This window comes from Pan troglodytes, chromosome 12, assembly GCF_028858775.2.
Source record: "Pan troglodytes isolate AG18354 chromosome 12, NHGRI_mPanTro3-v2.0_pri, whole genome shotgun sequence".
Classification (NCBI taxonomy): Eukaryota; Metazoa; Chordata; class Mammalia; order Primates; family Hominidae; genus Pan; species Pan troglodytes.
The window spans coordinates 10,099,009-10,119,995 of NC_072410.2; the positions used below are offsets into that span (position 1 = coordinate 10,099,009).

Sequence of the window (20,987 nt, forward strand, 5' to 3'; positions counted from 1 at the left end):
CAATAATCACTGGGAAGTTTCAGTCATTGAATACAAAATCACCAAAAGATTTGACTATATAGGTTTTCTTTTTCCTTTTTTTCTAAGTTACTTGGATTTTGAAATAGCTATAGGATTCTGAGTAGATATTTTGCTGTCAAAACAACACATCCATAAAGCATTTTAAACTTCTCTTATACTCTCTAGAAGTTAGGTATTTTGTTCAATTTCAATAAGACACACCCTGGCCAGGTGCAATGGCTCACGCCTGTAATCCCAACACTTTGGGAGGTCAAGCCAGGCAGATCATGAGGTCAGGAGTTTAAGACTAGCCTGGCCAACATGGTGAAACTCCTGTCTCTACTAAAGATACAAAAAATTAGCCTGGCATGGTAGCACGCACCTGTAATCCCTGCTACTCGGGAGGCTGAGGCAGGGGAATCACTTGAACCCAGGAAGCAGAGGTTGCAGTAAGCGAAGATCGCACCATTGCACTCCAGCTTGGGCAACAAGAGCAAAACTCCGTCTACAAAAAAAAAAAAAAAAAAAGGCCCTAAGCAACTCCACCCTGCCTCTAAGTGGGCCCCCTTGGAAGGCATGGAACCAGAGCACCATTTAGTCAATAATTGCTGCTATGTGCTAATGGTGCCCTGGTGGCCTCCAGAATTGACTGCAGCTTCCAAAAGTGCCCAGCATGCAACCGGAAAGTGCTGTGGGTCTTTGCAGAACCCAGCTCGATGGAAATCACTGAAAACAATTGCCTTTAGTGGCACTGTTATGTAACCACTGAGCATTCCCTGCATTCAGCTTTGCACATCTCACGTAGCAGGTATGTGACGAGTGTGAAGGTATGTGGGGAATGGGTGTGTTCTTTTTTCTGCGCTATCTGCTTCCCCGGTGGAAGGAGGCCATGGTGAGGATGAGGTACACTTGCCTTTAGTTAAACAAGTTCTTTTCGGAAGGAGTACCTAAGGTCATAGCTGTGCTCCTGGGAAGGGGAGGCCAGGAGGCATCTAAAATGAGGTCTTACTGATGAAGACCCCCAGGTACTTGACAAAGAGTGTTTCCAACAAAAACAACTCTCAATACCATTTTTAAACTGAACTTGCACACTTCTATTTGTTTGGATGTGGAGAGAGAAAAGAAGAAATCCACGTGGTGGGTAAAGCACCTGGGTCCACAGCCGAAATCCCGGGTTTAGTCTGTTTCATTATACAAAATTGGGCCATTTACCTGAGTTCCAGGCTCCACATATAAAACACAGACATAATATTACTCACCCATGTCACTGGGCTGCTGGGGGACTCTACTAGGACAACAGAGGCAAAGCTCTGATATAAGCTCTTTGCAAATGTAAGAAGTGGTCCTTATGTCACCCAGTTTAGGGCAGTGGTTGAGAGCAGACACATTCTGATCCCTCGAATCTGAATCCTATCTTTGGCCCATCTGGAAGTGGGACAAGTTTCTTAAACCTTTGTGCCTGGGTTTCCTATCTGGGGAAGAATAAATTAACAGATGCAAGGACCCTGAACAGTCCGGTCGGAGACTGCTCCAGTCCTTGGCACCGTCCTGCATTCTGTGGGTCCCAACAGTGTGGTGACACCAGGAAGCCGACCAGCCATCCAACCAGGGTGTGGTCCTCTGGCTGAGACTCTCTATCCCACGTCTGGGCACCCATGCCACCAGCCGGCCTTGAATTCCAGGGATGCGGGAGGACAATGAGCATGAACGAAACGTGCTGAGTGGAGTTGAGAACGTAAAGGAAGAAGGGGACGATGAGGGCCTCTCCTGGGGAGATTAGGGCTGCCAAGTCCTAAGACACAGGCTCAGGGTCTGCAGGAAGGTCGGCTTGTCGGATCATCTCTGTGCGCTGACTTCTCTTTGCTCCCCAGGGCCTCTACCCACTGCCCTTGCTCAACAGCACCCTGGACGACGGGAAGGCCACCCTGACCCCTTCCAACACGCCACTGGGGCGCAACCTCTCGACTCACCAGACCTACCCCGTGGTGGCAGGTATAACGCCCGGAGCCTCCCTGGCAGGTGGAGGGCGGGGGACTGAAGAGCTTGGCTGGCTGTCAGGCGGGAGGTGTGTGGGGCCCTGGCCTGGAGAGGAGAGGTGGGCTGTGCTGGCTGGGCCTCAAGGCGGGTCAGGGGGGTCGCGCCTCCAGTCCCAGGCCGCTCCTGGGTCTCCACGCTCCCTCCCGTGGGAGAGGCGGGCACACACACTCCTTCCCGCTCTCTCCATTTTCACTGCAGAAGCACAGCAGGGAGGTCTAGCTTCTCTCTCCCCTCCTTGCCACACCTCGTGGGCCCTGGCTCCCCGGCCCAGACTCTGAGAGCAGCTGGGCCTGCCTGCCCCGCGCCCCGCCCGCGCCCTCCACATCTCATGGCTTGGTTTGTGCATGTTCCCGCCCCGTCATCTCACACCCCTCTCTCCTTGTTGTCTTCCCTCCCTCCGGCAGATCCTCATTCACCCTTCGCCATAAAGCAGGAAACCCCCGAGGTGTCCAGTTCTAGCTCCACCCCTTCCTCTTTATCTAGCTCCGCCTTTTTGGATCTGCAGCAAGTCGGCTCCGGGGTCCCAGCCGGTGCCTCGGTCCCGCCCTTCAATGCCTTTCCCCATGCTGCCTCCGTGTACGGGCAGTTCACGGGCCAGGCCCTCCTCTCAGGTACGACAGGGAAGTCCCGGGGCCGTGCAGCTATTGCGGTGGGCGGGAGGGGGGTCCTCAGGGCAGACTGCCAGCCCCCTCTCTGGCCTCAATCTCATCCACCACCGCCCTGTTCCCTAATTCCTCCGGCAACTTTTGGAGGCGCCAACATGCTCGGAAGGGGCGGATGCTGCAGGGGTGCCAGGAAGTGGGATACACCACCCCAAGACTCCATGGAAAAGCAGGAACCCTAAGGCCGGGAGCCGGGTGCTGTAACATAGCAACTTGGCCTTGGTAAATGCATAAATACATAGAAGGAAAAATGAACATTTTGGAGGGAAAAAGGAATTGGCTTTTGGAGCCAATTTCTGGATCAAATTTCTAAAAAGGCCAAGGGTCAGTCCCAGTTGTGTTTCCATGATGCAGCTATCTTCATTCCTAGCTTAACAGCATCACCGGGAGGACAGTCAGACATCTGTTAAACATGATAAATTCAGTGATTCAACAACTTGAGAGGAGTGGGGGACCTCCCATCAGGAACCTCAACTGCCTCAAAATATTTAAAGCTGGAAGCACCGACCGGGCGCGGTGGCTCACGCCTGTAATTCCAGCAGTTTGGGAGGCCGAGGCAGGTGGATCACAAGGTCAAGAGTTCAAGACCAGCCTGGCCAAGATGATGAAACCCCATCTCTACTAAAATACAAAAAATTAGGGGGGTGTGGTGGCAGACACCTGTAATCCCAGCTACTGGGGAGGCCGAGGCAGGAGAATTGCTTGAACCCAGGAGGCATAGGTTGCAGTGAGCTGAGGTGGCGCCATGGCACTCCAGCCTGGGTGACAGAGCAAGACTCCATCTCAAAAAAGAAAAAAACAAATAAATAAAAATAAGTAAATCTGGAAGCACCTGAGGGAGCCTCTAGAGCAAACCTCTTATGCTGATGAGGAACCTGGCCCAGGGAGGAGAAGGTCCCTGCCAAGGTCTCTGGGCAGGAGCACCATCTGCAGCTGCTTGAGGCCTGGGCCTGCACTGCATGAGTCAGACCTCAAGGGAAGCTGGGTCCTCCCGGCAGAAGGACCTTCGCTCATCCAGCCAGGGCCTGAGGAATGGCTGAGAGTCAAGCGCTTGGCTTGGGTTGGAGAGGGCCTGAGATGCAGTGAAAGTGGGAAGCAGAGACCCATATGGTCTTCAGATACCTCAAGGGCTTCCACAGGGATAGGACTATTTTAGATGTGGGCCCAGTGGGGGCCCAGGACCAAGGAAGGAAGCCAGCTAGCTCTCAGTTCAGCATTGGAGGAATCTCTTTAATATCGGCACTGTCTCCAAGGAGTGTGGGTATTTAGTGACAGAGTCCCACACCCTCCTACCCTGACGACCTTGAAATGCTGGAGCAGAGACCAGTGCGTGGGTGGAGTGTGGGAGACCTGTCACAGAGGCAGCCCAGAGTCAGACAGTCCATCTGGACCAGTGGTTTCAAATTTGGGCCTCTCAATGCTCTCTTGAAATGAAGCCTTTTACAGAAGACATGTATGCTCACCAGACTTTTAGAAGGGGTCCCTGCCCCTAGAAAGGCCTTGGACTTCGAAACCAGAGGATTAAGACTTCTACAAGCCCAGAGTAACCACAGGGTCATGTGATAAAAGTCCCTGGACCCTTTTTTTTTTTTTTTTTTTGAGATGGAATCTCACTCTGTTGCCCAGGTTGGAGTGCAGTGGCGCGATCTCAGCTCACTGCAACCTCCGCCTCCTGGGTTCAAGTGATTCTCCTGCCTCAGCCTCCCGAGTAGCTAGAACTACAAATGGGCGCCACTACACCCAGCTAATTTTTGTATTTTCAGTAGAGATGGGGTTTCACCATGTTAGCCAGAATGGTCTCGATCTCCTGACCTTGGTCCGCCCACCTTGGCCTCCCAAAGTGCTGGGGTTACAGGTGTGAGCCACCGCACCCGGCCCACGGACCCTTTTTTATAACTGGCTCTACATTTTCTTTCTGGCTGGCACCCAGGGTTTGTTTTTTTTCCCCTCCGTACATCCCTGCACCTAATGTGAGAAGTTTTCTTAGAAGAGAGGGACATCTAGTGTGTGGGCAGAGAGATGCTGTTTAAGGGTCTAAAGCGAGGAATAAAATGTTGACTTGGAGTTCAAGAACTCAAGAGGGTGAAGGCCACAGAGATGGGTCGTTTGTTTTGACCAAAGTGATGAAAAGAGCAAAACCTGTGAGCTGAGTAAAATTATGTCAGCCAGAGAAAATGGGATGCGGGGTAGGGAGGGGAATGAGAGGAGAGTGGAGAGGAAGGGAGGGGAAGGGAAGGGAGGGGAGGGGAGGGGGTGAGGAGAAGAGGTTCATGTCAGTCACAGGGAGTTACGCAAGCCTGCATGTCTTCTGAGAATGGCAGGCTAGGGCTGGGGGCGGTCATGGGGCAGGCAAGGGGTGAGGGTGTGGTGGTGCCCATGATGATGGGGAGCAGGTGCTGTGGAAGCCGCGGAGAAGCTTGGCAAGACCAGCTGAAGGAGAGGGAAGGATGTAGGGCAGCTGGAAATGGATAGATGTATCAGAGTGCAGACATAGGCTGTGGTGTAAAGTGTAACTGGAACAGCCCAGGGCAAACTCCCTGCTCCCAAAGCCCCTACACTTTGTCCCCTCCCTGTCATCCTGTTAGCATCCCCTGTCAACATGCAGTCAATCAGAGGTGACGCCTCCAACTACTGTCAGCTGTTAATTTAGTGGACATGCCCACTCTCCAGGCCAACTGCAGGACTGAGAGGTCACCCAATCCATGGGACAAAACAGCTGGCAGCAGACACCAGGTAGTCATGTAGGGATCAGGCAGCCAAATATGCAGCACCGGCGTATCTTTCAGGCTGGTGGCCCCCAATGCAGGCCCAGATGATGCTGAAGTGCAGGTGTGAGCACTTTGAAGGTTGCTGGCTGGTCACAGGGCCCCCTAGCCCAAGGGTTGACAATTCAGCACAGAGGCAGAGGCTCTGAAAAGAGTGAGGAGTGCTAGGCTTGGAGGATCTGGGGTCCAGGCAAATGGCCAAGAGTAGGAAGCAAGTCAGAAAGCAGCTCAGGCACAAGGGAGGGGATGGCTGGTGTCCATGCTGAGCTCGGGGTGTTGGCCTGGAGCTCCTTACAGACTGTCCACCTGAGGCCTCTGGTCAAGACTGGATCTCAATACCTAACACGTGGCTGAGCCATGGTGAGAGAGCTGGGAGGACATGACGGGGGGCGGTGGGGAAGGTTAGGAAGGGAATGGTTCCAGGAGCGCAGGAGGCTGCAGACCTTCCCAAGAAGAGGTGAATTTGAAAGAAAGAGAAGGAACCTGGGCCCGATGGCTCACACCTGTAATCCCAGCACTTTGGGAGGCCAAGGTGGGTGGATCACCTGAGGTCGGGAGTTCGAGACCAGCCTGACCAAAATGGAGAAACCCCATCTCTACTAAAAATACAAAATTAGCCAGGCGTGGTGGCACATGCCTGTAATCCCAGCTACTCGGGAGGCTGAGGCAGGAGAATTGCTTAAACCCAGGAGGCGGAGGTTGCCGTGAGCCGAGATCGTGCCATTGCACTCCAGCCTGGGCAACAAGAGCAAAACTGCGTCTCAAAAAAGAAAAAAATAATAAAGAAAAGAAAGAGAAGGAAGTTGAGGCCACATTATTCCTAGGTAATGCTGCAGACCAGGAGAGAGGAGAGAGGACACAGTGAGTTTTCATTCCATAATCAGCTCAGCTTTAACCCGCGTGAATCTTCCACATGCCTCTGAGTGACTCCCAAGGACCCTCGTTGCCGCCTCCTGCAACTCCTTCACCTACTTCATAGCGTTTTTCTCTGGGTCACTTATTTCCGCCTGGTGGCTCTGATAGTGTGATTTCCAAGGTGACTATCCTTCTGAGTCTCAGCTCATCCCCAGTCAGCCAAGAAAGAAGAAACAGCAAGGTTTGGGGAATAGCAAGAGTGCCCCTAACATTGCTGCCAGTTCCCTTTGGAAGCCCCAGTCTGGAGTCCCAACACACTGGCCAAGACAGCAATGTCGAGGCCGTCCTGGTCCCAGCTGCTCTGGGACTGACTCCAGCTCAGCTCAAAGGAAAGCTGTGAGTTAGGTTTTATCATCAAAGAGTCCATTCCCCTCCTCCATCCTTTTGTACAAAATTATATTTAGTTCTGCCAAAGAGATTTCTGAGTTGCCATAAATTCTCCTTGCTATCAGAACGAGATAAGGAATTGAAAAGGGGTTACATGGAGGGCAGACTTCAAAGGGGGAAAATAAAATAGTCTGAAATCACCTCTACCCTCTGAATTCCTCCAGGCAATAGCTTTATGATTCTGGCCTCTACCAATATTTAGAATATTTACCAATATTTCAAGGTGTGGGGGGAGCTAGAGTTTTCCTAGAGAACCCCACTCCAGGGCCAGTCAACATGGGCCTATGCTTTCTGTCAACTTCTTAAAATAGGACCACGTTGGAAAGAAATTTGGGTGTAGAGGAGATGGAATTCATAGCGAGGATAGTTTTATGATGAAGAGTCTTAAAAACAGAGAAGTAGATAAGAGGGCATGGTTAGGCCGTGATGGAGTTTCCACCCCACAGCTTCTGTGGTTTTGTTTCTAAGAAGGCTTGCAAGCTTCTTGGCTTTTTGGAAGAAACTATGCATTTAAGCAATTGGAGCAAAGAGTTTTGTAGGGCTGTTGGGAGAGTTTATTGTGCCATAGTCTGGGTGAGAGCCATGCTGAAGAAAGTCTTAGCAGTCTTTCCAGGAAGACCAGCTTTCATGGCAGGAAGCCTCAGGCGTCTGTTCTGATGTCCGATTCAGAAGCCTCTACCCCATTGGGACGACATTAGGTGACTGAGGGGAGATGAAGATTAAAAATCTTAGAGTACAGGGGAGTGAGACTGATGAATTCCATTTATAAGATCAATGTAGGGGCTAGTTCTCATGCGGTGGAGCCCCGTGGGAGCACCTCTGGACCATATTAAGCTGTGTTGTAAGGGGAGTATATGCCCTGGAACTCTGCCTGCTACTCTGCCAGGCTCGAGAGGCAGCAGGTTCAGGTAACAGAACGAGAAGGAACAGGATGAAGGCAGGGGGAAGGGGAGTGCGGGGCCACAGGCTGCCAGGCCAGAAGCAGCCCTGCAGGGCACGAGGCTAGCACCAGCAAACAGGTGACCTGAGAGTCAAGACCACCTCCCACTGCTCCCCACCCCGATCATGGCAGACACAGGCTGCCTCAGAATCCTTCTCAACACTGGGTGCCAGGAAGTCCCTACCAGCCAATCAGGTAGTCAGGTGAATCCAGTTTACAAGCTGAAATCTAAACTAGTTCCTTATGTGACAGGCAGGAAGACGTGGTTCAGAGAATTAAGTGGCTGTCTTTCATCCAGGGTCCAGCCTGGATCTGGAGTTCCCTTTCTGTCTCTCTCATGGAGGAAGAGGTAGGGAGGGAAGAGAAAAGAAGGAAGCAGGCCTGAATCCGCCACCACCCTCTTCCATCACTCCCTCCCTCACCACCTGTCCCTGTTCTGTGCTCCTCCTGCTCTCACAGACTTCCTGTCACTCCTTCCCTCTTGCCTAGCCGGTGCTTCATCTGAGGGCCAAGGGGGCTGAGTTTGAGGGTCGATTGTGTTGTATTCTTCTTCAAAGAAAGCTCAGATTTTATCTCAGTATAGCTTCTGCATATTTCTCCCTCTGCGTCTAAATATCTTAAAATTCTCTTTTCCCTTCCTGTGTTTCCAGCCCTTCATTTGTTCCCTTGATGACCTTGTGTCACGTGAACTGAACACACCTGTAGAATTCTAGTGGGTTTCACCCCATTTGGTCCGGTGCCAAGCACAGCTGGACACTGCAGGAAAAGTCAAACAAATTAGAAGGTGGTGTTCAGGTTTACCAAAACATTCGCACGGTTTTAAACAATGAACACTGATGGCTCTTTATTCTGTAGGAGTTCACTGGCATATAACCATTTCTAGAATGTGTCCATTGTGCTAATCAATGTCCCCCTGTAGCATGAAACCATGGCTCTGAATTATACAGATAACCTCATAGAAATTGTAATAAGGTGCCTACAGTTATATTTTTTTTCCCATTTTGCATATGAAGAAACTGACACTTGGGGCACATACTAGGCTTATCTAAGGGCACTCAGAAAACTAGCCACAGAAGCAGTATAAGGACTCCAGGCCCTCTGATTCCCAGGCCCTGCCCTCTAGAGGAAGGGAAGAAGTTGTGTGTGCCTGGTTTTTGTTCATTGACCCCTTGGGCTTGGCTCCAAATGCCTATCCCAGCCTATGTCCCTTCTTGATTTAGTGCCTGGCCTTGCTAATTTAGCATCCTGGCTTTCTGCTATATACCCAAGTGCTTAGAAAAGTGTCTAGAACATAGTATTTACTCAATAAGTATTTAGTGAATGAACACTGTCTTTGGGGAATCTCCAGAAAGAGAGATAAGGAGGAGGTAGTCACTGCAGTATTGGCAACTTACAGGATTTCATGGGGCCTTCCTTCCCTTCTGTCATGACCAGGTACCCCTTGAAGGGGCTGAGGTATGAAGGACCTGGGGGGGACTGATGGGTGGATAGTTGGACAAGCAGTGCCATAGAGGAGATGAATTTGGTAAGTTGGTTAACAGGGCTCACAGGTGGCCCACACAGGTCCTGGGAGGAAAAAGCAGCCCCCAAAATGGAAGAGGCAGAAGGCATTTGGGTAAAACAGTCATAGTCCAACACAATGGTTCTTAGCCAGCAGCGATTTTGCCCCTACTACCTCCTGCTGAGGACATATGGCAATGTCTGGAGGCATTTTTGTTGTCACACTGGGTGAAAACTGCTGCTGGTGTCTACTGGATGGAGGCCAGAAATGCTGCTAAACATCCTGCAATGCACAGGACAGCCTCCTGCAGCAAAGAATTGTGCAGCCTAACATGCCAATGTTGCTGAGACTGAGAAACTCTGTAAACATCACCAAGAACTAGGAAGAGCAAATAACTCATTATTCCAACTGGAGCATTTTGAGAATGAAATGGGCATTATTAACAAATATGCTGGGATACTGGTCATCACCTGGGTACACCTTGGCAAACCAGGGTGTATTGTCACCTTGCCAAGAATCTTGGGGTGAAGGAGAATCTGATTGGGGCCTGCAGGACACAGGAGCGATAGAAGAGGGGCAGGGGCAAGGGATCATGTTTATGTTCATTGTTATATGCAGTAGATGGGGAGATGCTCACCAGGTCAGGTGGGGCCTCCAAAATGGGAAAGTGATTTCTCGATGTAGAGGAGAAGCAGAGCCGGGAAATGAGGTCTTTACAGAGCTGATTTGGTATCACCAAGGTGGGGGTATGACCCACAAGCTATAGATAAACAGAGAGATTGGTGTCTGTTTTGCTAAAAATGGTTCTTTTCAAAATAGAATGGACAGATATGTGGCTTGTGGTCATATAAAAGCTAAATATCTCCGCCACATCTCCTTCTAGGTTGGGGTTAGCCAATCGGTTTCCTGTACCTGGCAACTCTGATAGATTGCATCCACTTGGAAGGCCCCCTCTACTCAGGGGGAAATGATATAGTGGTTGATTAGCAATGTCTGTCACAGGCCCCCCAAAAAATAGTGATGAGTTAGTGGCCCACATACATGCCATCCCTTCATAGGGTCTTACTCTTGGTATCCTCAGAGCCGGGAATGAAAGGGATGAGCTCTGAGTCAAGTGGCCTCAAATGTATTTATGGAGGCCAGCTATACCCACTGCTCTGCTGGCTGCTGTTGGGGGTAACAAAGAACAGAAGACATAACCTCAGCCTCCAATACCAGGACATTCTTGTGGATTAATAAGATAACAATCACGTAAACAAAACCACTGGAGAACAGGGAACAGTGTGAGACTGCAGTAACAAGTGCTCCCTGCATGGTGGAGCCTCTGTCCTGCAGAAAACCAGACAGAGGTGAAAAGAACTTGGGCTCAGATGAGGAGTGGGGGCAGGAGGAAGTGGGTTTGGAGAATGGCTGTAGAGAGGGTGGGAATGGCATGGAGGAAGACAGCCTCAGGAGAGTGAGATGATACATATGGGAGCCCCCATGGTCCAACTGACGACTCTTTGCTGTATTTTTCCAGGGCGAGAGATGGTGGGGCCCACGCTGCCCGGATACCCACCCCACATCCCCACCAGCGGACAGGGCAGCTATGCCTCCTCTGCCATCGCAGGCATGGTGGCAGGTAAGGAGAGGGCCAGCAGGAAGGGGAGCACTGCAAAGAGGAAGTATTGGAGCAAGGTGGGACACAAGGGGCAAGAGGCATACTGTGCCCTATTCATAGACTTCCTAAAGGGCATTGAAGGATGGACCAAAGAGGGCATCTCCTTGTAAATGCCTGGAGACGATGTCCCAGTGCAGTCCTGACTCCCTATTTAACTTGCCCCAGCTCGGCCTCCTTCTTCCCAGGCCTGCTATATTACCCTCCATGATGAAAGGGAAGGGCTGAGACAGGTCTGTGTTCAAATCCAAGCTCCACCACTTCTTCCAGTGAATCAGTGAGCATAAATGGAGAGCACTCTAAGGGCCCCAAAACACTGTGAGTGGAAGATGAACCCTACCCTCAAGCAGTGCTGGTCTCCCAGTGATTTAACTCTGATGAATCCCAGTTTGCCCGTTCTGTAAAATCTGAATCTGAAGGGTATTGATGATGATGATGATGATGATGACGATGACGATGATGATGATGAAATATATGCTTCACATCTCTCTCTCAAGCCTGCATGGATAGGACCCGGGTTCTAGGTACTCTAAGAGTACTATAGAGGATGAAATGAGCCTGGAGTAGCTCTCCATCCTCATTTGGACTGTTCTGGAACCTGCCTGCCAGTCATTTGGGTTTCTTTGTCTGCCAGTCATCATCCAATGATGATTCAAGGTGACAAGGTCTGGACAAATGAAGATAATGGGAGTTTCCTTGGGCAAGTCTCAATTTTTCAGGAGCCATGTAGGGAAGACTTTGGGATGGATGAGACATAATTGAGCCATTGTCACTGGTCAAAAAGGCCTGGGACCTGGAGTTTCTGGAAAGAGCTCTGAACACAAGGCATCTGTGACCCCCATGCCAGCCCTAGGCCAGCCTCTCTGGCTGTGACCCCAGAGACTTGGCATATTTACCTAGGCCTGCTTCCCTTCCTTGCCGGCAGGAGTTAATCTTTGCCAGCCACCCACTCTGGGCACCCTATGCAGAGGCAGGTGGGCTGGGATCTCCTGGGCAGAGGGAAGGGAGGGAGAGAAAGAGGGAGGGAGAAAGGCTCTGTGCTCCCTGGGAACCTGCTGAGCTGGCACTTGTTGCTGCCTGGTTACCGTGGCGATGTGCTTAATGCAGCGTTGAAAATACAGAATACTGACTCCTCTCTCTCTCCTGGCCCCGGACTCCCTCCCTCCCTCCCTTCCTCTTCTGGAGCGTGAAATGAGATTGGTCAAGATAAAAAAGGAAAAGATTCGGTTATTTTTTTAAGAGTGTGGATAATGGGGCCTCTCAATCAAAATCCCAGGCTCCAGTCGGCTCCCCCCATTCCCCTTCCAACCCCTCCACCTTCCCCTGCCGCCTGCTTAGAGGAGGAGGAAGAAACATAAAGCACAAGGCTTTTCTCTTAATTATGAATCATTCCCTGAGGGCAGGCCCAGGGCAAGGGGTTCCTGGGGCCCAGAGTCTAACCTGTGAGGTCTCTAGAAGGCTTGAGCCTCTCATCAAAGTCCCCCAGGTTGTTTCCAGAAAGAATCCTGAGTGGGTTCTGAGAAAAAGAAAAAAAATAGCACAACTAGGACACTGACTGCAAGTGAAATCCACAAAGGAGGGACCTTGCCCTACACAGCTGGGCTCCCAGTGAGTTCCATGAAAATCAGTTTTAGAAAATGCAATACTATTTAAATGAATCACTTGGTTCCTAGGAATGGCACTGTGCAAATGAATTCTTAAGGAAATTTTTTTGTGGAAAAATTCTATGTCCGTCTCTTACCACTGCTTGCAATCTCCCAGTTGATTGAATGGGGACTCCTGCAATTAAAGTGAATAAACTTTCATCGAACACCTACTACATTCATGTTAGGTACATGATAAATGCTTAAAGCAAGGCATGCCAAAGACATTCATCCATCAATTGTGAAAGGAAGGAAGTGATCACTTATTATGTACTTTTGCATGTCTAGCCATTCAAATATGTATAACTTTATTTCTAATTTTACCCTGACCATAAGACTAAGAGGCTAATACTATCCCAGTTTTATGGATAAGGAAACTGAAGCAAAAGCAAAGTGGTGTGCTCAGGGTCATAATCATACTAAGTGGCTGAGTTATGCAAACACGGATTTTTCAATTTCAAGTCTAAGGCTCTTTCCTCTACACCATACTGCCTCCTACCGTACCAGAAATAAAGACACAGGCTGCAAGAGAGGAGCACAGGAAAAGGGCTAGGACAGATTTCCCTTGTCTATTCACCTTCTGTTTCTGTTTTATTTTATTTTATTTTATTTTATTTTATATTTTATTTTATTTTATTTTTTATTTTATTTTATTTTTTATTTTATTTTATTTTATTTTATTTTATTTTATTTTATTTTTTGTTCTGACTCCATTAACAGTCAATGATTCTCAACCAGTTCTAGAGCAGAACCAGCAGCTCCAGACACATGGATCCATCCAGTCATCTATCTTTCCACTCATTCATCTTCCCGTACATTTTTCCACGCATCCATGCATTTTCCCATCTATCCTTCCATCTTTCATCACCCATCCCATCATCCTCCACCTTTCCACCAATCCTTCCATCTTTCCATCCATCTTTCTTTCTTTTTTTTTTTTTTTGGAGACGGAGTCTTGCTCTGTTGCCCAGGCTGGAGTGTAGTGGTGTGGTCTTAGCTCACTGCAACCTCTGCCTCCCGGGTTCAAGTGATTCTCCTGCCTCAGCCTCCCCACTAGCTGTCACTACAGGGACCCACCACCACACCTGGCTAATTTTTATATTTTTGGTAGAGACGGAGTTTCACCATGTTGGCCAGGCTGGTCTCGAACTCCTGGCCTCAGGCAATCTGCCCGCCTTGGCCCCCCGAAGTGTTGGGATTACAGGTGTGAGTCACCGTGCCCGGTCCCTCCATCCATCTTTTAATTCATCTGTCTTTCCAGTTATCTATCATCCATCTTTCCATCCATCAATCCTTTTATTTTTCCATCCATATTCATTCATCCATTCATCTTTTCATAGAACTATCCTTTAATCTGTCTTTCCATCCATCCTTTCTTCATCCATTCTTCCACCCATCCCTCCTCTCCTAGATCCATCTTTTCATCCCCTTTTCAATCTATTCCTCCATTCATCTATCCATCTTTCTATATATACATCCTTTTATCTGTCCATCTTTCCATCCATCTTGTCACCCGTCCGTCCTTTCATCATCAATCCTTCCACCATTCACACTTTCATTCATCCTTCCATCCTTCCATCCATTTACCACTTTTTCACTTAACAAATACTGGTTGAAGGTCTACTGTATAGGATGCTGGGGATACAGCAGTGAATAAGTCAGATTCCTTTATTCCTGGAGCTTATAACCTAATGGTGAAGACAAATGGACAATAAATAAGTCAATGAATGAACATAATAATTTATTGTCTGTGAAGACAATAAAATGGGATGATGTAATAAAGAGCCACAGGGAGAGGAGATAACTACTTTAGATTGGGCTGTCAGGGGAGGCCTCTCTGAGAAGGTGTTCAAAGTGACCATTCAAGTGATAAACTGGGGCAGACCATCCCTGGACCAAAGAACAGCAAGGGCAAAGGGCCTAAGGCAGGAACTAGTTTAGCATGGTAGCACAAAATTGTAGTGGCTGGGTTGAGTTTTAAAAGGCTACTCTGACTTCTAGGAAAATGAATTGTACATAGTCAAGAGAGAAAGCACAAAGACCAGTTAGGGGACAGTTGCAGTAGTTCTTGCAAGAGATGACAGTGGCTTGAGTTAGGGAATTAGCAGTGAAGGAGGGAAAAAGAGACCCTGAAAATATATTTTGGTTGCAAAGCCAGCAAACCTTGCTGGTAGATTGGCTGTTGGGATGAGAAAATAGAGGAAACAAGGATCATTTGTAGGTTTGGGGCATGGATGATGGTGGCAAGTATATATATGGGAGACCAGGAGGGGAAGTGATGTAGTAGATGGCAGGTGGAAATCAAGAGTTTTTTGGGCCGTGTTATGATTGAGATGCCTACTAAATGTCCAGTTTTAATAAGTCAGCAGGTACATCATGTGTGTCTGAAGCCAGGAAAGAATCCTGACTAGAGTATAAATTTCAGCCATTGCACAAAGCTGTCATTTAATGACAAGACTACTAGAAACCAAGCCTGGGGTTCTTCAACAATTTAGAGCTCTAACAGAGAAGGAACAGCAAGAAGAATGAGTAGGAAAGACAACTGAGTTACAAAGCAAACAGAAGACTGGGCATCACAAACCCAAAGGCATGGAGACAGGGATGAGCTAAAAGGTCAAGGGAATTGAGTATATAGAAGTGACCATTGGTATGATGGAGTTAGAGACTGTGGGGACTTGAGGGGATCAGAGTTGGCCTGATAGGAAGAGATAAGAAGGTGAAGGCAGAGACCATGGGGCAGAGAAAGGCACTGGTAGCTAGAGAGGAATGTGGGGATAGGAAGAGGATTTTTTAAAGACAGAAGATAGCAGAATATGTTTGCAGGGTGAAGGGAGAGACTGATGAAACAGAAAACGGGATCATTGGAGCGGCCAAATCCTTGGAAAGGTGAGTAGGGTGGGATGCAGAGCAAAGAGGCAGGGTTGGCCTTTCATTGGGGCAGAGACGTTTCATCTGCTGTGACTGCAAGCAGGTAGGCACATCTGATGACGGGAAGATGCCACACCCAGGTGTGTACCACCTACCGAGCTCCATCCCCTGCCCCAGGTTCCATGTGACTGAGGTACTCGGTAAATGGTAGTTAAATACATAAATAAGTGGGTGAGTGAGTGAATGCATGAATGAGTGACAAAATGAGAGGGTAAACACATCATGTTTTCCACCTCTCTCCCTTGTCCTCTAGAGCTCACTGTGTTTGCCATTGGGAAGGGTGTGGTAAAAGGTGAGAGGGCCCTTGCTGTGTGGCCAGTAGAGAATCGGCTGAAACCCGGGAGACCTGAGTTAAACAGGAGGCAGTTGGCACTGGGAGATGCAAGAGAGAGTACCATTGTGGAAGGACGGGGCCAGGGTTCTAGTTCCGGCTTTCACTGAACATGTGGCCTTGGCCAAATGTCTTTACTTCCCTATGTCACAGCTGTGTTATCTGTTAAATAGATGTTTAGAGTAGATTATTTCTTAGTTTTTCATCTGTTAAATAGATGTTTCGATTAGATTATTTCTTAGGGTTTTTTTTCTTTGCTTTTTTACTTCTTTACCCCCTTCCTTTTTTTACCCATGTTTTTTGCTTGATTTATGTTAGACTTAGTCTCTGCCCCTAAGGAACTTTCTTACTGTGTTCTTAGTCCATCATTGACTTCCTAGACAAGGAAAGGATCCAGTAGCCTTTCTCTGCTTTAGGCTTCTCCTCTTCATCTCTCTTCTTCCTGTATAAATGCCTACTTGTCTGGCAATAAAGCAGCTCCCACTAACCCCAACCCAGGCCTTAAGACTGGTTGGATGACTGATTTAAGCCTCCATTGAGCTTTATTTTCGCACCTGTTTAATGGGAAAATAATAAAAGCTTACATTTATTGAGCACTCCCTATATATTTGAAGCATGGTGCTAAGCATTTAATACGTATTTTCTCATTTAATTCTCATTAAACCAAATGAGATAGGGATAATTATTTGGCCCATTTTACAGATAAGGAAACCAAGGTTCACCTGTAAGTCACTCACTCAGAGAGGCTAAGTGACTTGTCCAAGGTTACATAACCAGGAAATGGGAAGTAAGGATTTGACTCTAGACAGGTCAGCTCCAGAGTCAGGGAGTTTCGAGCAACCCCTCCAAAGAGTCTGGGGAAGGAGACTCAGAACCACGTAGCTCCCAATCGTAGGTGAGTTTCTGAAAGGCTGGGTGGACATTCATTGAGTCTCAGGGTTGGCAGGAATCTAGCTTTGTAAATGGAATTATCGCATAAGTGAATAAAGGGATTATCTGCAATTTGGAATCAAGAGCCCTAAGGTCGAGTTCTACTCTGACATTTAACAACAGTGTGATTTGAGGCAAACTGCTTAATCATGCTGCACTCCAGTTTCCTTTTCTATAAATTGGTAGTATCCATGAGTACCTCATGGGGTAGTCTTGAGAATAAAAGATCATAATGTATGGGAAAGTACTTTACAAACTTTAAGCTCTTTACCAAGCACCAGTAGTAGCTGTGGTGATCACTTTGACTTTGTTTTTGTTATGTAAGGGAATTCTTAAGTAATTTCTTCGGTAAATAATTCCTTTGGAAAAGTCAAGAATCCATTAACAGAAGGAGGTGATCTGATTTACTTTGTGTAAATTTATACGTTGAGTTTGCTTAAAGTGGCAGACTCAGGATGGAACAACAAACTACTCCAAGTCCCAGGACACAGCTTCCTGAGGGTGTGTGCCCTCTGGGGCTCTCCCTCCTCTCCCATCCTTAACCCTCACACCTCCCCTCAGCCCCCCATGCACACAAACACACACACTCATACCTAGGGAGGCTAAAAGGTTCATATATATGGATGTCCTCTTTGGCCCCTAACCCCATACCCCTGCTGTGGGGCCCTCCCAGAAGACCCCTTCTCCAGAAGGTCCAGGCAGCAGAAGGAGCAGTTAGTCCCTGGGCCCTACAGTCATAGCACAGTTTCCCAGCTCCACCAAACCCTCCAGCTCTGGGAGCTTCCGCAGATCCCAGAGGCTCAGTTTCTTCATCTGGAAAATGGGGGTAGTTATAACATCTACCTTCTGGGCCTCCTGGGAGGGCTGTAGTATGTCAAGCCAGTGCCTCCAGTACCTACGGAAAAGGACACTGCCCCAAATTATCCAGACCGATGGGTTCCAAAAGGGATGACAGAGGGACCTTCTGAGCTCTATTGTCCCTGCCGTGGCTCCAACTGTCTCCCCCACCATTCCTGAGCTTGCCCATTGCCAGCCCTGCAGACCTTACCACACCCCAGCCCTGCATTGATGCCCTTCACCTCACAGGCCTCTCCCCTGTGTGCCTCCAACAGGAAGTGAATACTCTGGCAATGCCTATGGCCACACCCCCTACTCCTCCTACAGCGAGGCCTGGCGCTTCCCCAACTCCAGCTTGCTGAGTAAGTCCCTGGGGCTGCCCAGGCCTCTGCTGGGCAGGATGGATGGAGTGGTGGGGGGCAAGGGTGGTTCAAAGGTTACCTGAAAGCTGGGAGTCCTCAGATTATACAGAGGGCCTGGGAGATGGTGCTGTTTGTGATGGAAGAAGGCAGCAGGAGGGCAGTGTACCTGGTTGTTTGGGGAAAGAGGGCAGAAGTCCAGAGGCTTCCAGGCATTCGTTTCCCTCCTGCTTCTCAAGCCCATGTCTTTTAAATCTTTGTTTTGTGTAAGATTCAGGGCTCAGGCCTTGAAGGGGAGGACAAGGGAGGACTTGAGAAAAGCCTAAGACAGGACCTCCTGCCTCCACGGCTTACAGTCCCACAGTGCAGACACTGACGCAGGGCACCCGCCAGAATGTAACTGCCCTCCTTCCTGGGAGCCAGTTTCAAGAATGCCATCCTGTTGCCCCCATTAACCATCTAAGTGGCTCAGAAATACTCATGATTCAGCACCAAACGCTTAAACAGAAATCTTTTGTTCCACCACATTCCCCATATTTAGCCTGAGATGAAGACAGTATTCAGGGTCAAGGTCCAGAGAGTGAGCTTCAGCGAGCTTCCAGGCTTCTCTTCACCCCTCTCTTGTCCTGGGGTCCTGAACTGGGAAGAGAAGCTTTTCAGCAAAGCAAAACTCCACCAATGGGGGGACTTGAGGGATCCCACTAGAGCCTCCCTGAGTGGTGGCCTTGGGGGTATCAGAGCAAACCGGAGCCAGACAGAAGCAGTGATCCAAGGATGGCCAACCCCACAGGCACCATTGCAGGCTAGGAACCATCCATTCCCCAAGACCCCCTCTCCTCCCATTACCTCTTTGTATTCCAGAAATAACTTGAAAGGTGGCAGACCTGGGCCCTGTTTGCCAGATGAGTTCAACTCCAACCCACCTTTCCATTCAATTTAGCCAGAAAAGACGAGGGCAGTGAGACATGCCAGGGTTCAGGCACCTTCCCACTGAGCCTCCCCAGGCTGCCCATCCTGCAGGTGTGCAGAGCCTCACCTTAAGGGCCGTCAAGCCCAGATCCCCTTTGACCCCTCAGCAGTCTAATCTCCCTGGGTCTTAAGAAAGAAGACTCTCTGTCCTGGCACTGTTTGGGCAAGGCTAGGGAGGATCCCGATGACCTCTCAGTGCACTTGATTCTTTGGGGTTCCACATGCAATTGTTTTCTATTGCCCTCTCCCTATTGCAACGAGGGTGTTGAAGGTCAAAGCAGTCATAGGGGGAAGGGGCAAGAAGCCACTGTTCTCATTCTGGCCAGAAACTCAAAGGTGAGGCCAGAGAAGGAGGAAATAGGGCTGGAGAGGAGTTAATCTTTGATGATCAGATAGGCCAGAGAAATGAATGATTAACTTGTGTTGTCTTAAAGGTCAGCAGATGCAGGGAAGGCTGTGGTGCAATTTTCCTTTCTGACCAGCAGTGTTGTTGTTATTTTTTTTTAATGTGTCCAGGTTCCCCGTATTATTACAGTTCCACATCAAGGCCGAGCGCACCTCCCACCACTGCCACGGCCTTTGACCATCTGTAGTTGCCATGGGGACGGTGGGAGCGACTGAGCAACAGGAGGACTCAGCCTGGGACAGGCCCCAGAGAGTCACACAAAGGAATCTTTATTTATTACATGAAAAATAACCACAAGTCCAGCATTGCGGCACACTCCCTGTGTGGTTAATTTAATGAACCATGAAAGACAGGATGACCTTGGAGAAGGCCAAACTGTCCTCCAAGACTCCTTAATGAGGGGCAGGAGTCCCAGGGAAAGAGAACCATGCCATGCTGAAAAAGACAAAATTGAAGAAGAAATGTAGCCCCCAGCCGGTACCCACCAAAGGAGAGAAGAAGCAATAGCCGAGGAACTCGGGGGGATGGCGAATGGTTCCTGCCCGGGCCCAAGGGGTGCACAGGGCACCTCCATGGCTCCATTATTAACACAACTCTAGCAATTATGGACCATAAGCACTTCCCTCCAGCCCACAAGTCACAGCCTGGTGCCGAGGCTCTCCTCACCAGCCACCCAGGGAGTCACCTCCCTCAGCCTCCCGCCTGCCCCACACGGAGGCTCTGGCTGTCCTCTTTCTCCACTCCATTTGCTTGGCTCTTTCTACGCCTCCCTCTTGGGCATGGGCTGAGGGCTGGAGCGAGTCCCTCAGAAATTCCACCAGGCTGTCAGCTGACCTCTTTTGCCTGCTGCTGTGAAGGTACAGCACCACCCCAGGTCCTCCTGCAGTGCGGCATCCCCTTGGCAGCTGCCGTCAGCCAGGCCAGCCCCAGGGAGCTTAAAACAGACATTCCACAGGGCCTGGGCCCCTGGGAGGTGAGGTGTGGTGTGCGGCTTCACCCAGGGCAGAACAAGGCAGAATCGCAGGAAACCCGCTTCCCCTTCCTGACAGCTCCTGCCAAGCCAAATGTGCTTCCTGCAGCTCACGCCCACCAGCTACTGAAGGGACCCAAGGCACCCCCTGAAGCCAGCGATAGAGGGTCCCTCTCTGCTCCCCAGCAGCTCCTGCCCCCAAGGCCTGACTGTATATACTGTAAATGAAACTTTGTTTGGGTCAAGCTTCCTTCTTTCCACCCCCCAGACTTTGGCCTCTGAGTGAAATGTCTCTCTTTGCCATGTGGGGCTTCTCTCCTTGATGCTTCTTTCTTTTTTTAAAGACAACCTGCCATTACCACATGACTCAATAAACCATTGCTCTTCATCTCAGGCTTTGGGGTTGGCTGGAGAAGGAGGCACCCCGGGGCTGGGCTTTCTCCCAAGAACATCAGAGCTGAGTAGCCGACAAACTCACTTTGGGGCCGTGGGCTGGAAGGGACCATCTGATGCCCCAGAGCTCTGGCTTGGCCTTCTCCCTCTGCCTTTAATTCACGTTGAACGCTGGGTACCTCACTCATCCCAAGTTCTTCAACACTGAGCAAATGCAAGAATAGCACAGTATTGAGCCAACCATAAACTCCCCACAAGGAGTTGCTGTTGTTATTAACAGGAAGCCAGAGAATCAGCAGGGTGGGTTAGTGAGGGATCCGGGAATAGCTGTGACTGGAGCCTGCATAAACAGCTCTG

The 20,987-nt window shown here is 49.3% G+C and overlaps 1 protein-coding gene across 6 annotated transcripts in view; it reads left to right on the forward strand.

The window, feature by feature from the left end:
* The window catches only part of PAX8 (paired box 8), a 59,445-nt gene extending 38,820 nt beyond the window's left edge, over positions 1 to 20,625 (forward strand). For 2 of the 6 annotated variants that reach the window (XM_016949283.3, XM_016949284.3), the window contains exons 8-12: positions 1,872 to 1,992; positions 2,442 to 2,648; positions 10,727 to 10,828; positions 17,809 to 17,895; positions 19,378 to 20,625. In XM_016949283.3, coding sequence (XP_016804772.1) covers positions 1,872 to 1,992; positions 2,442 to 2,648; positions 10,727 to 10,828; positions 17,809 to 17,895; positions 19,378 to 19,454 — 594 coding nt within the window. In that variant the 3' untranslated portion in view covers positions 19,455 to 20,625. Of the gene's footprint in view, positions 1 to 1,871; positions 1,993 to 2,441; positions 2,649 to 10,726; positions 10,885 to 17,808; positions 17,896 to 19,377 lie in introns of those variants that run through there. The other 4 variants (XM_016949285.4, XM_016949287.3, XM_016949286.4 and 1 more) reach the window with 4 other exon arrangements.
* Positions 20,626 to 20,987: the final 362 nt, after the last annotated feature.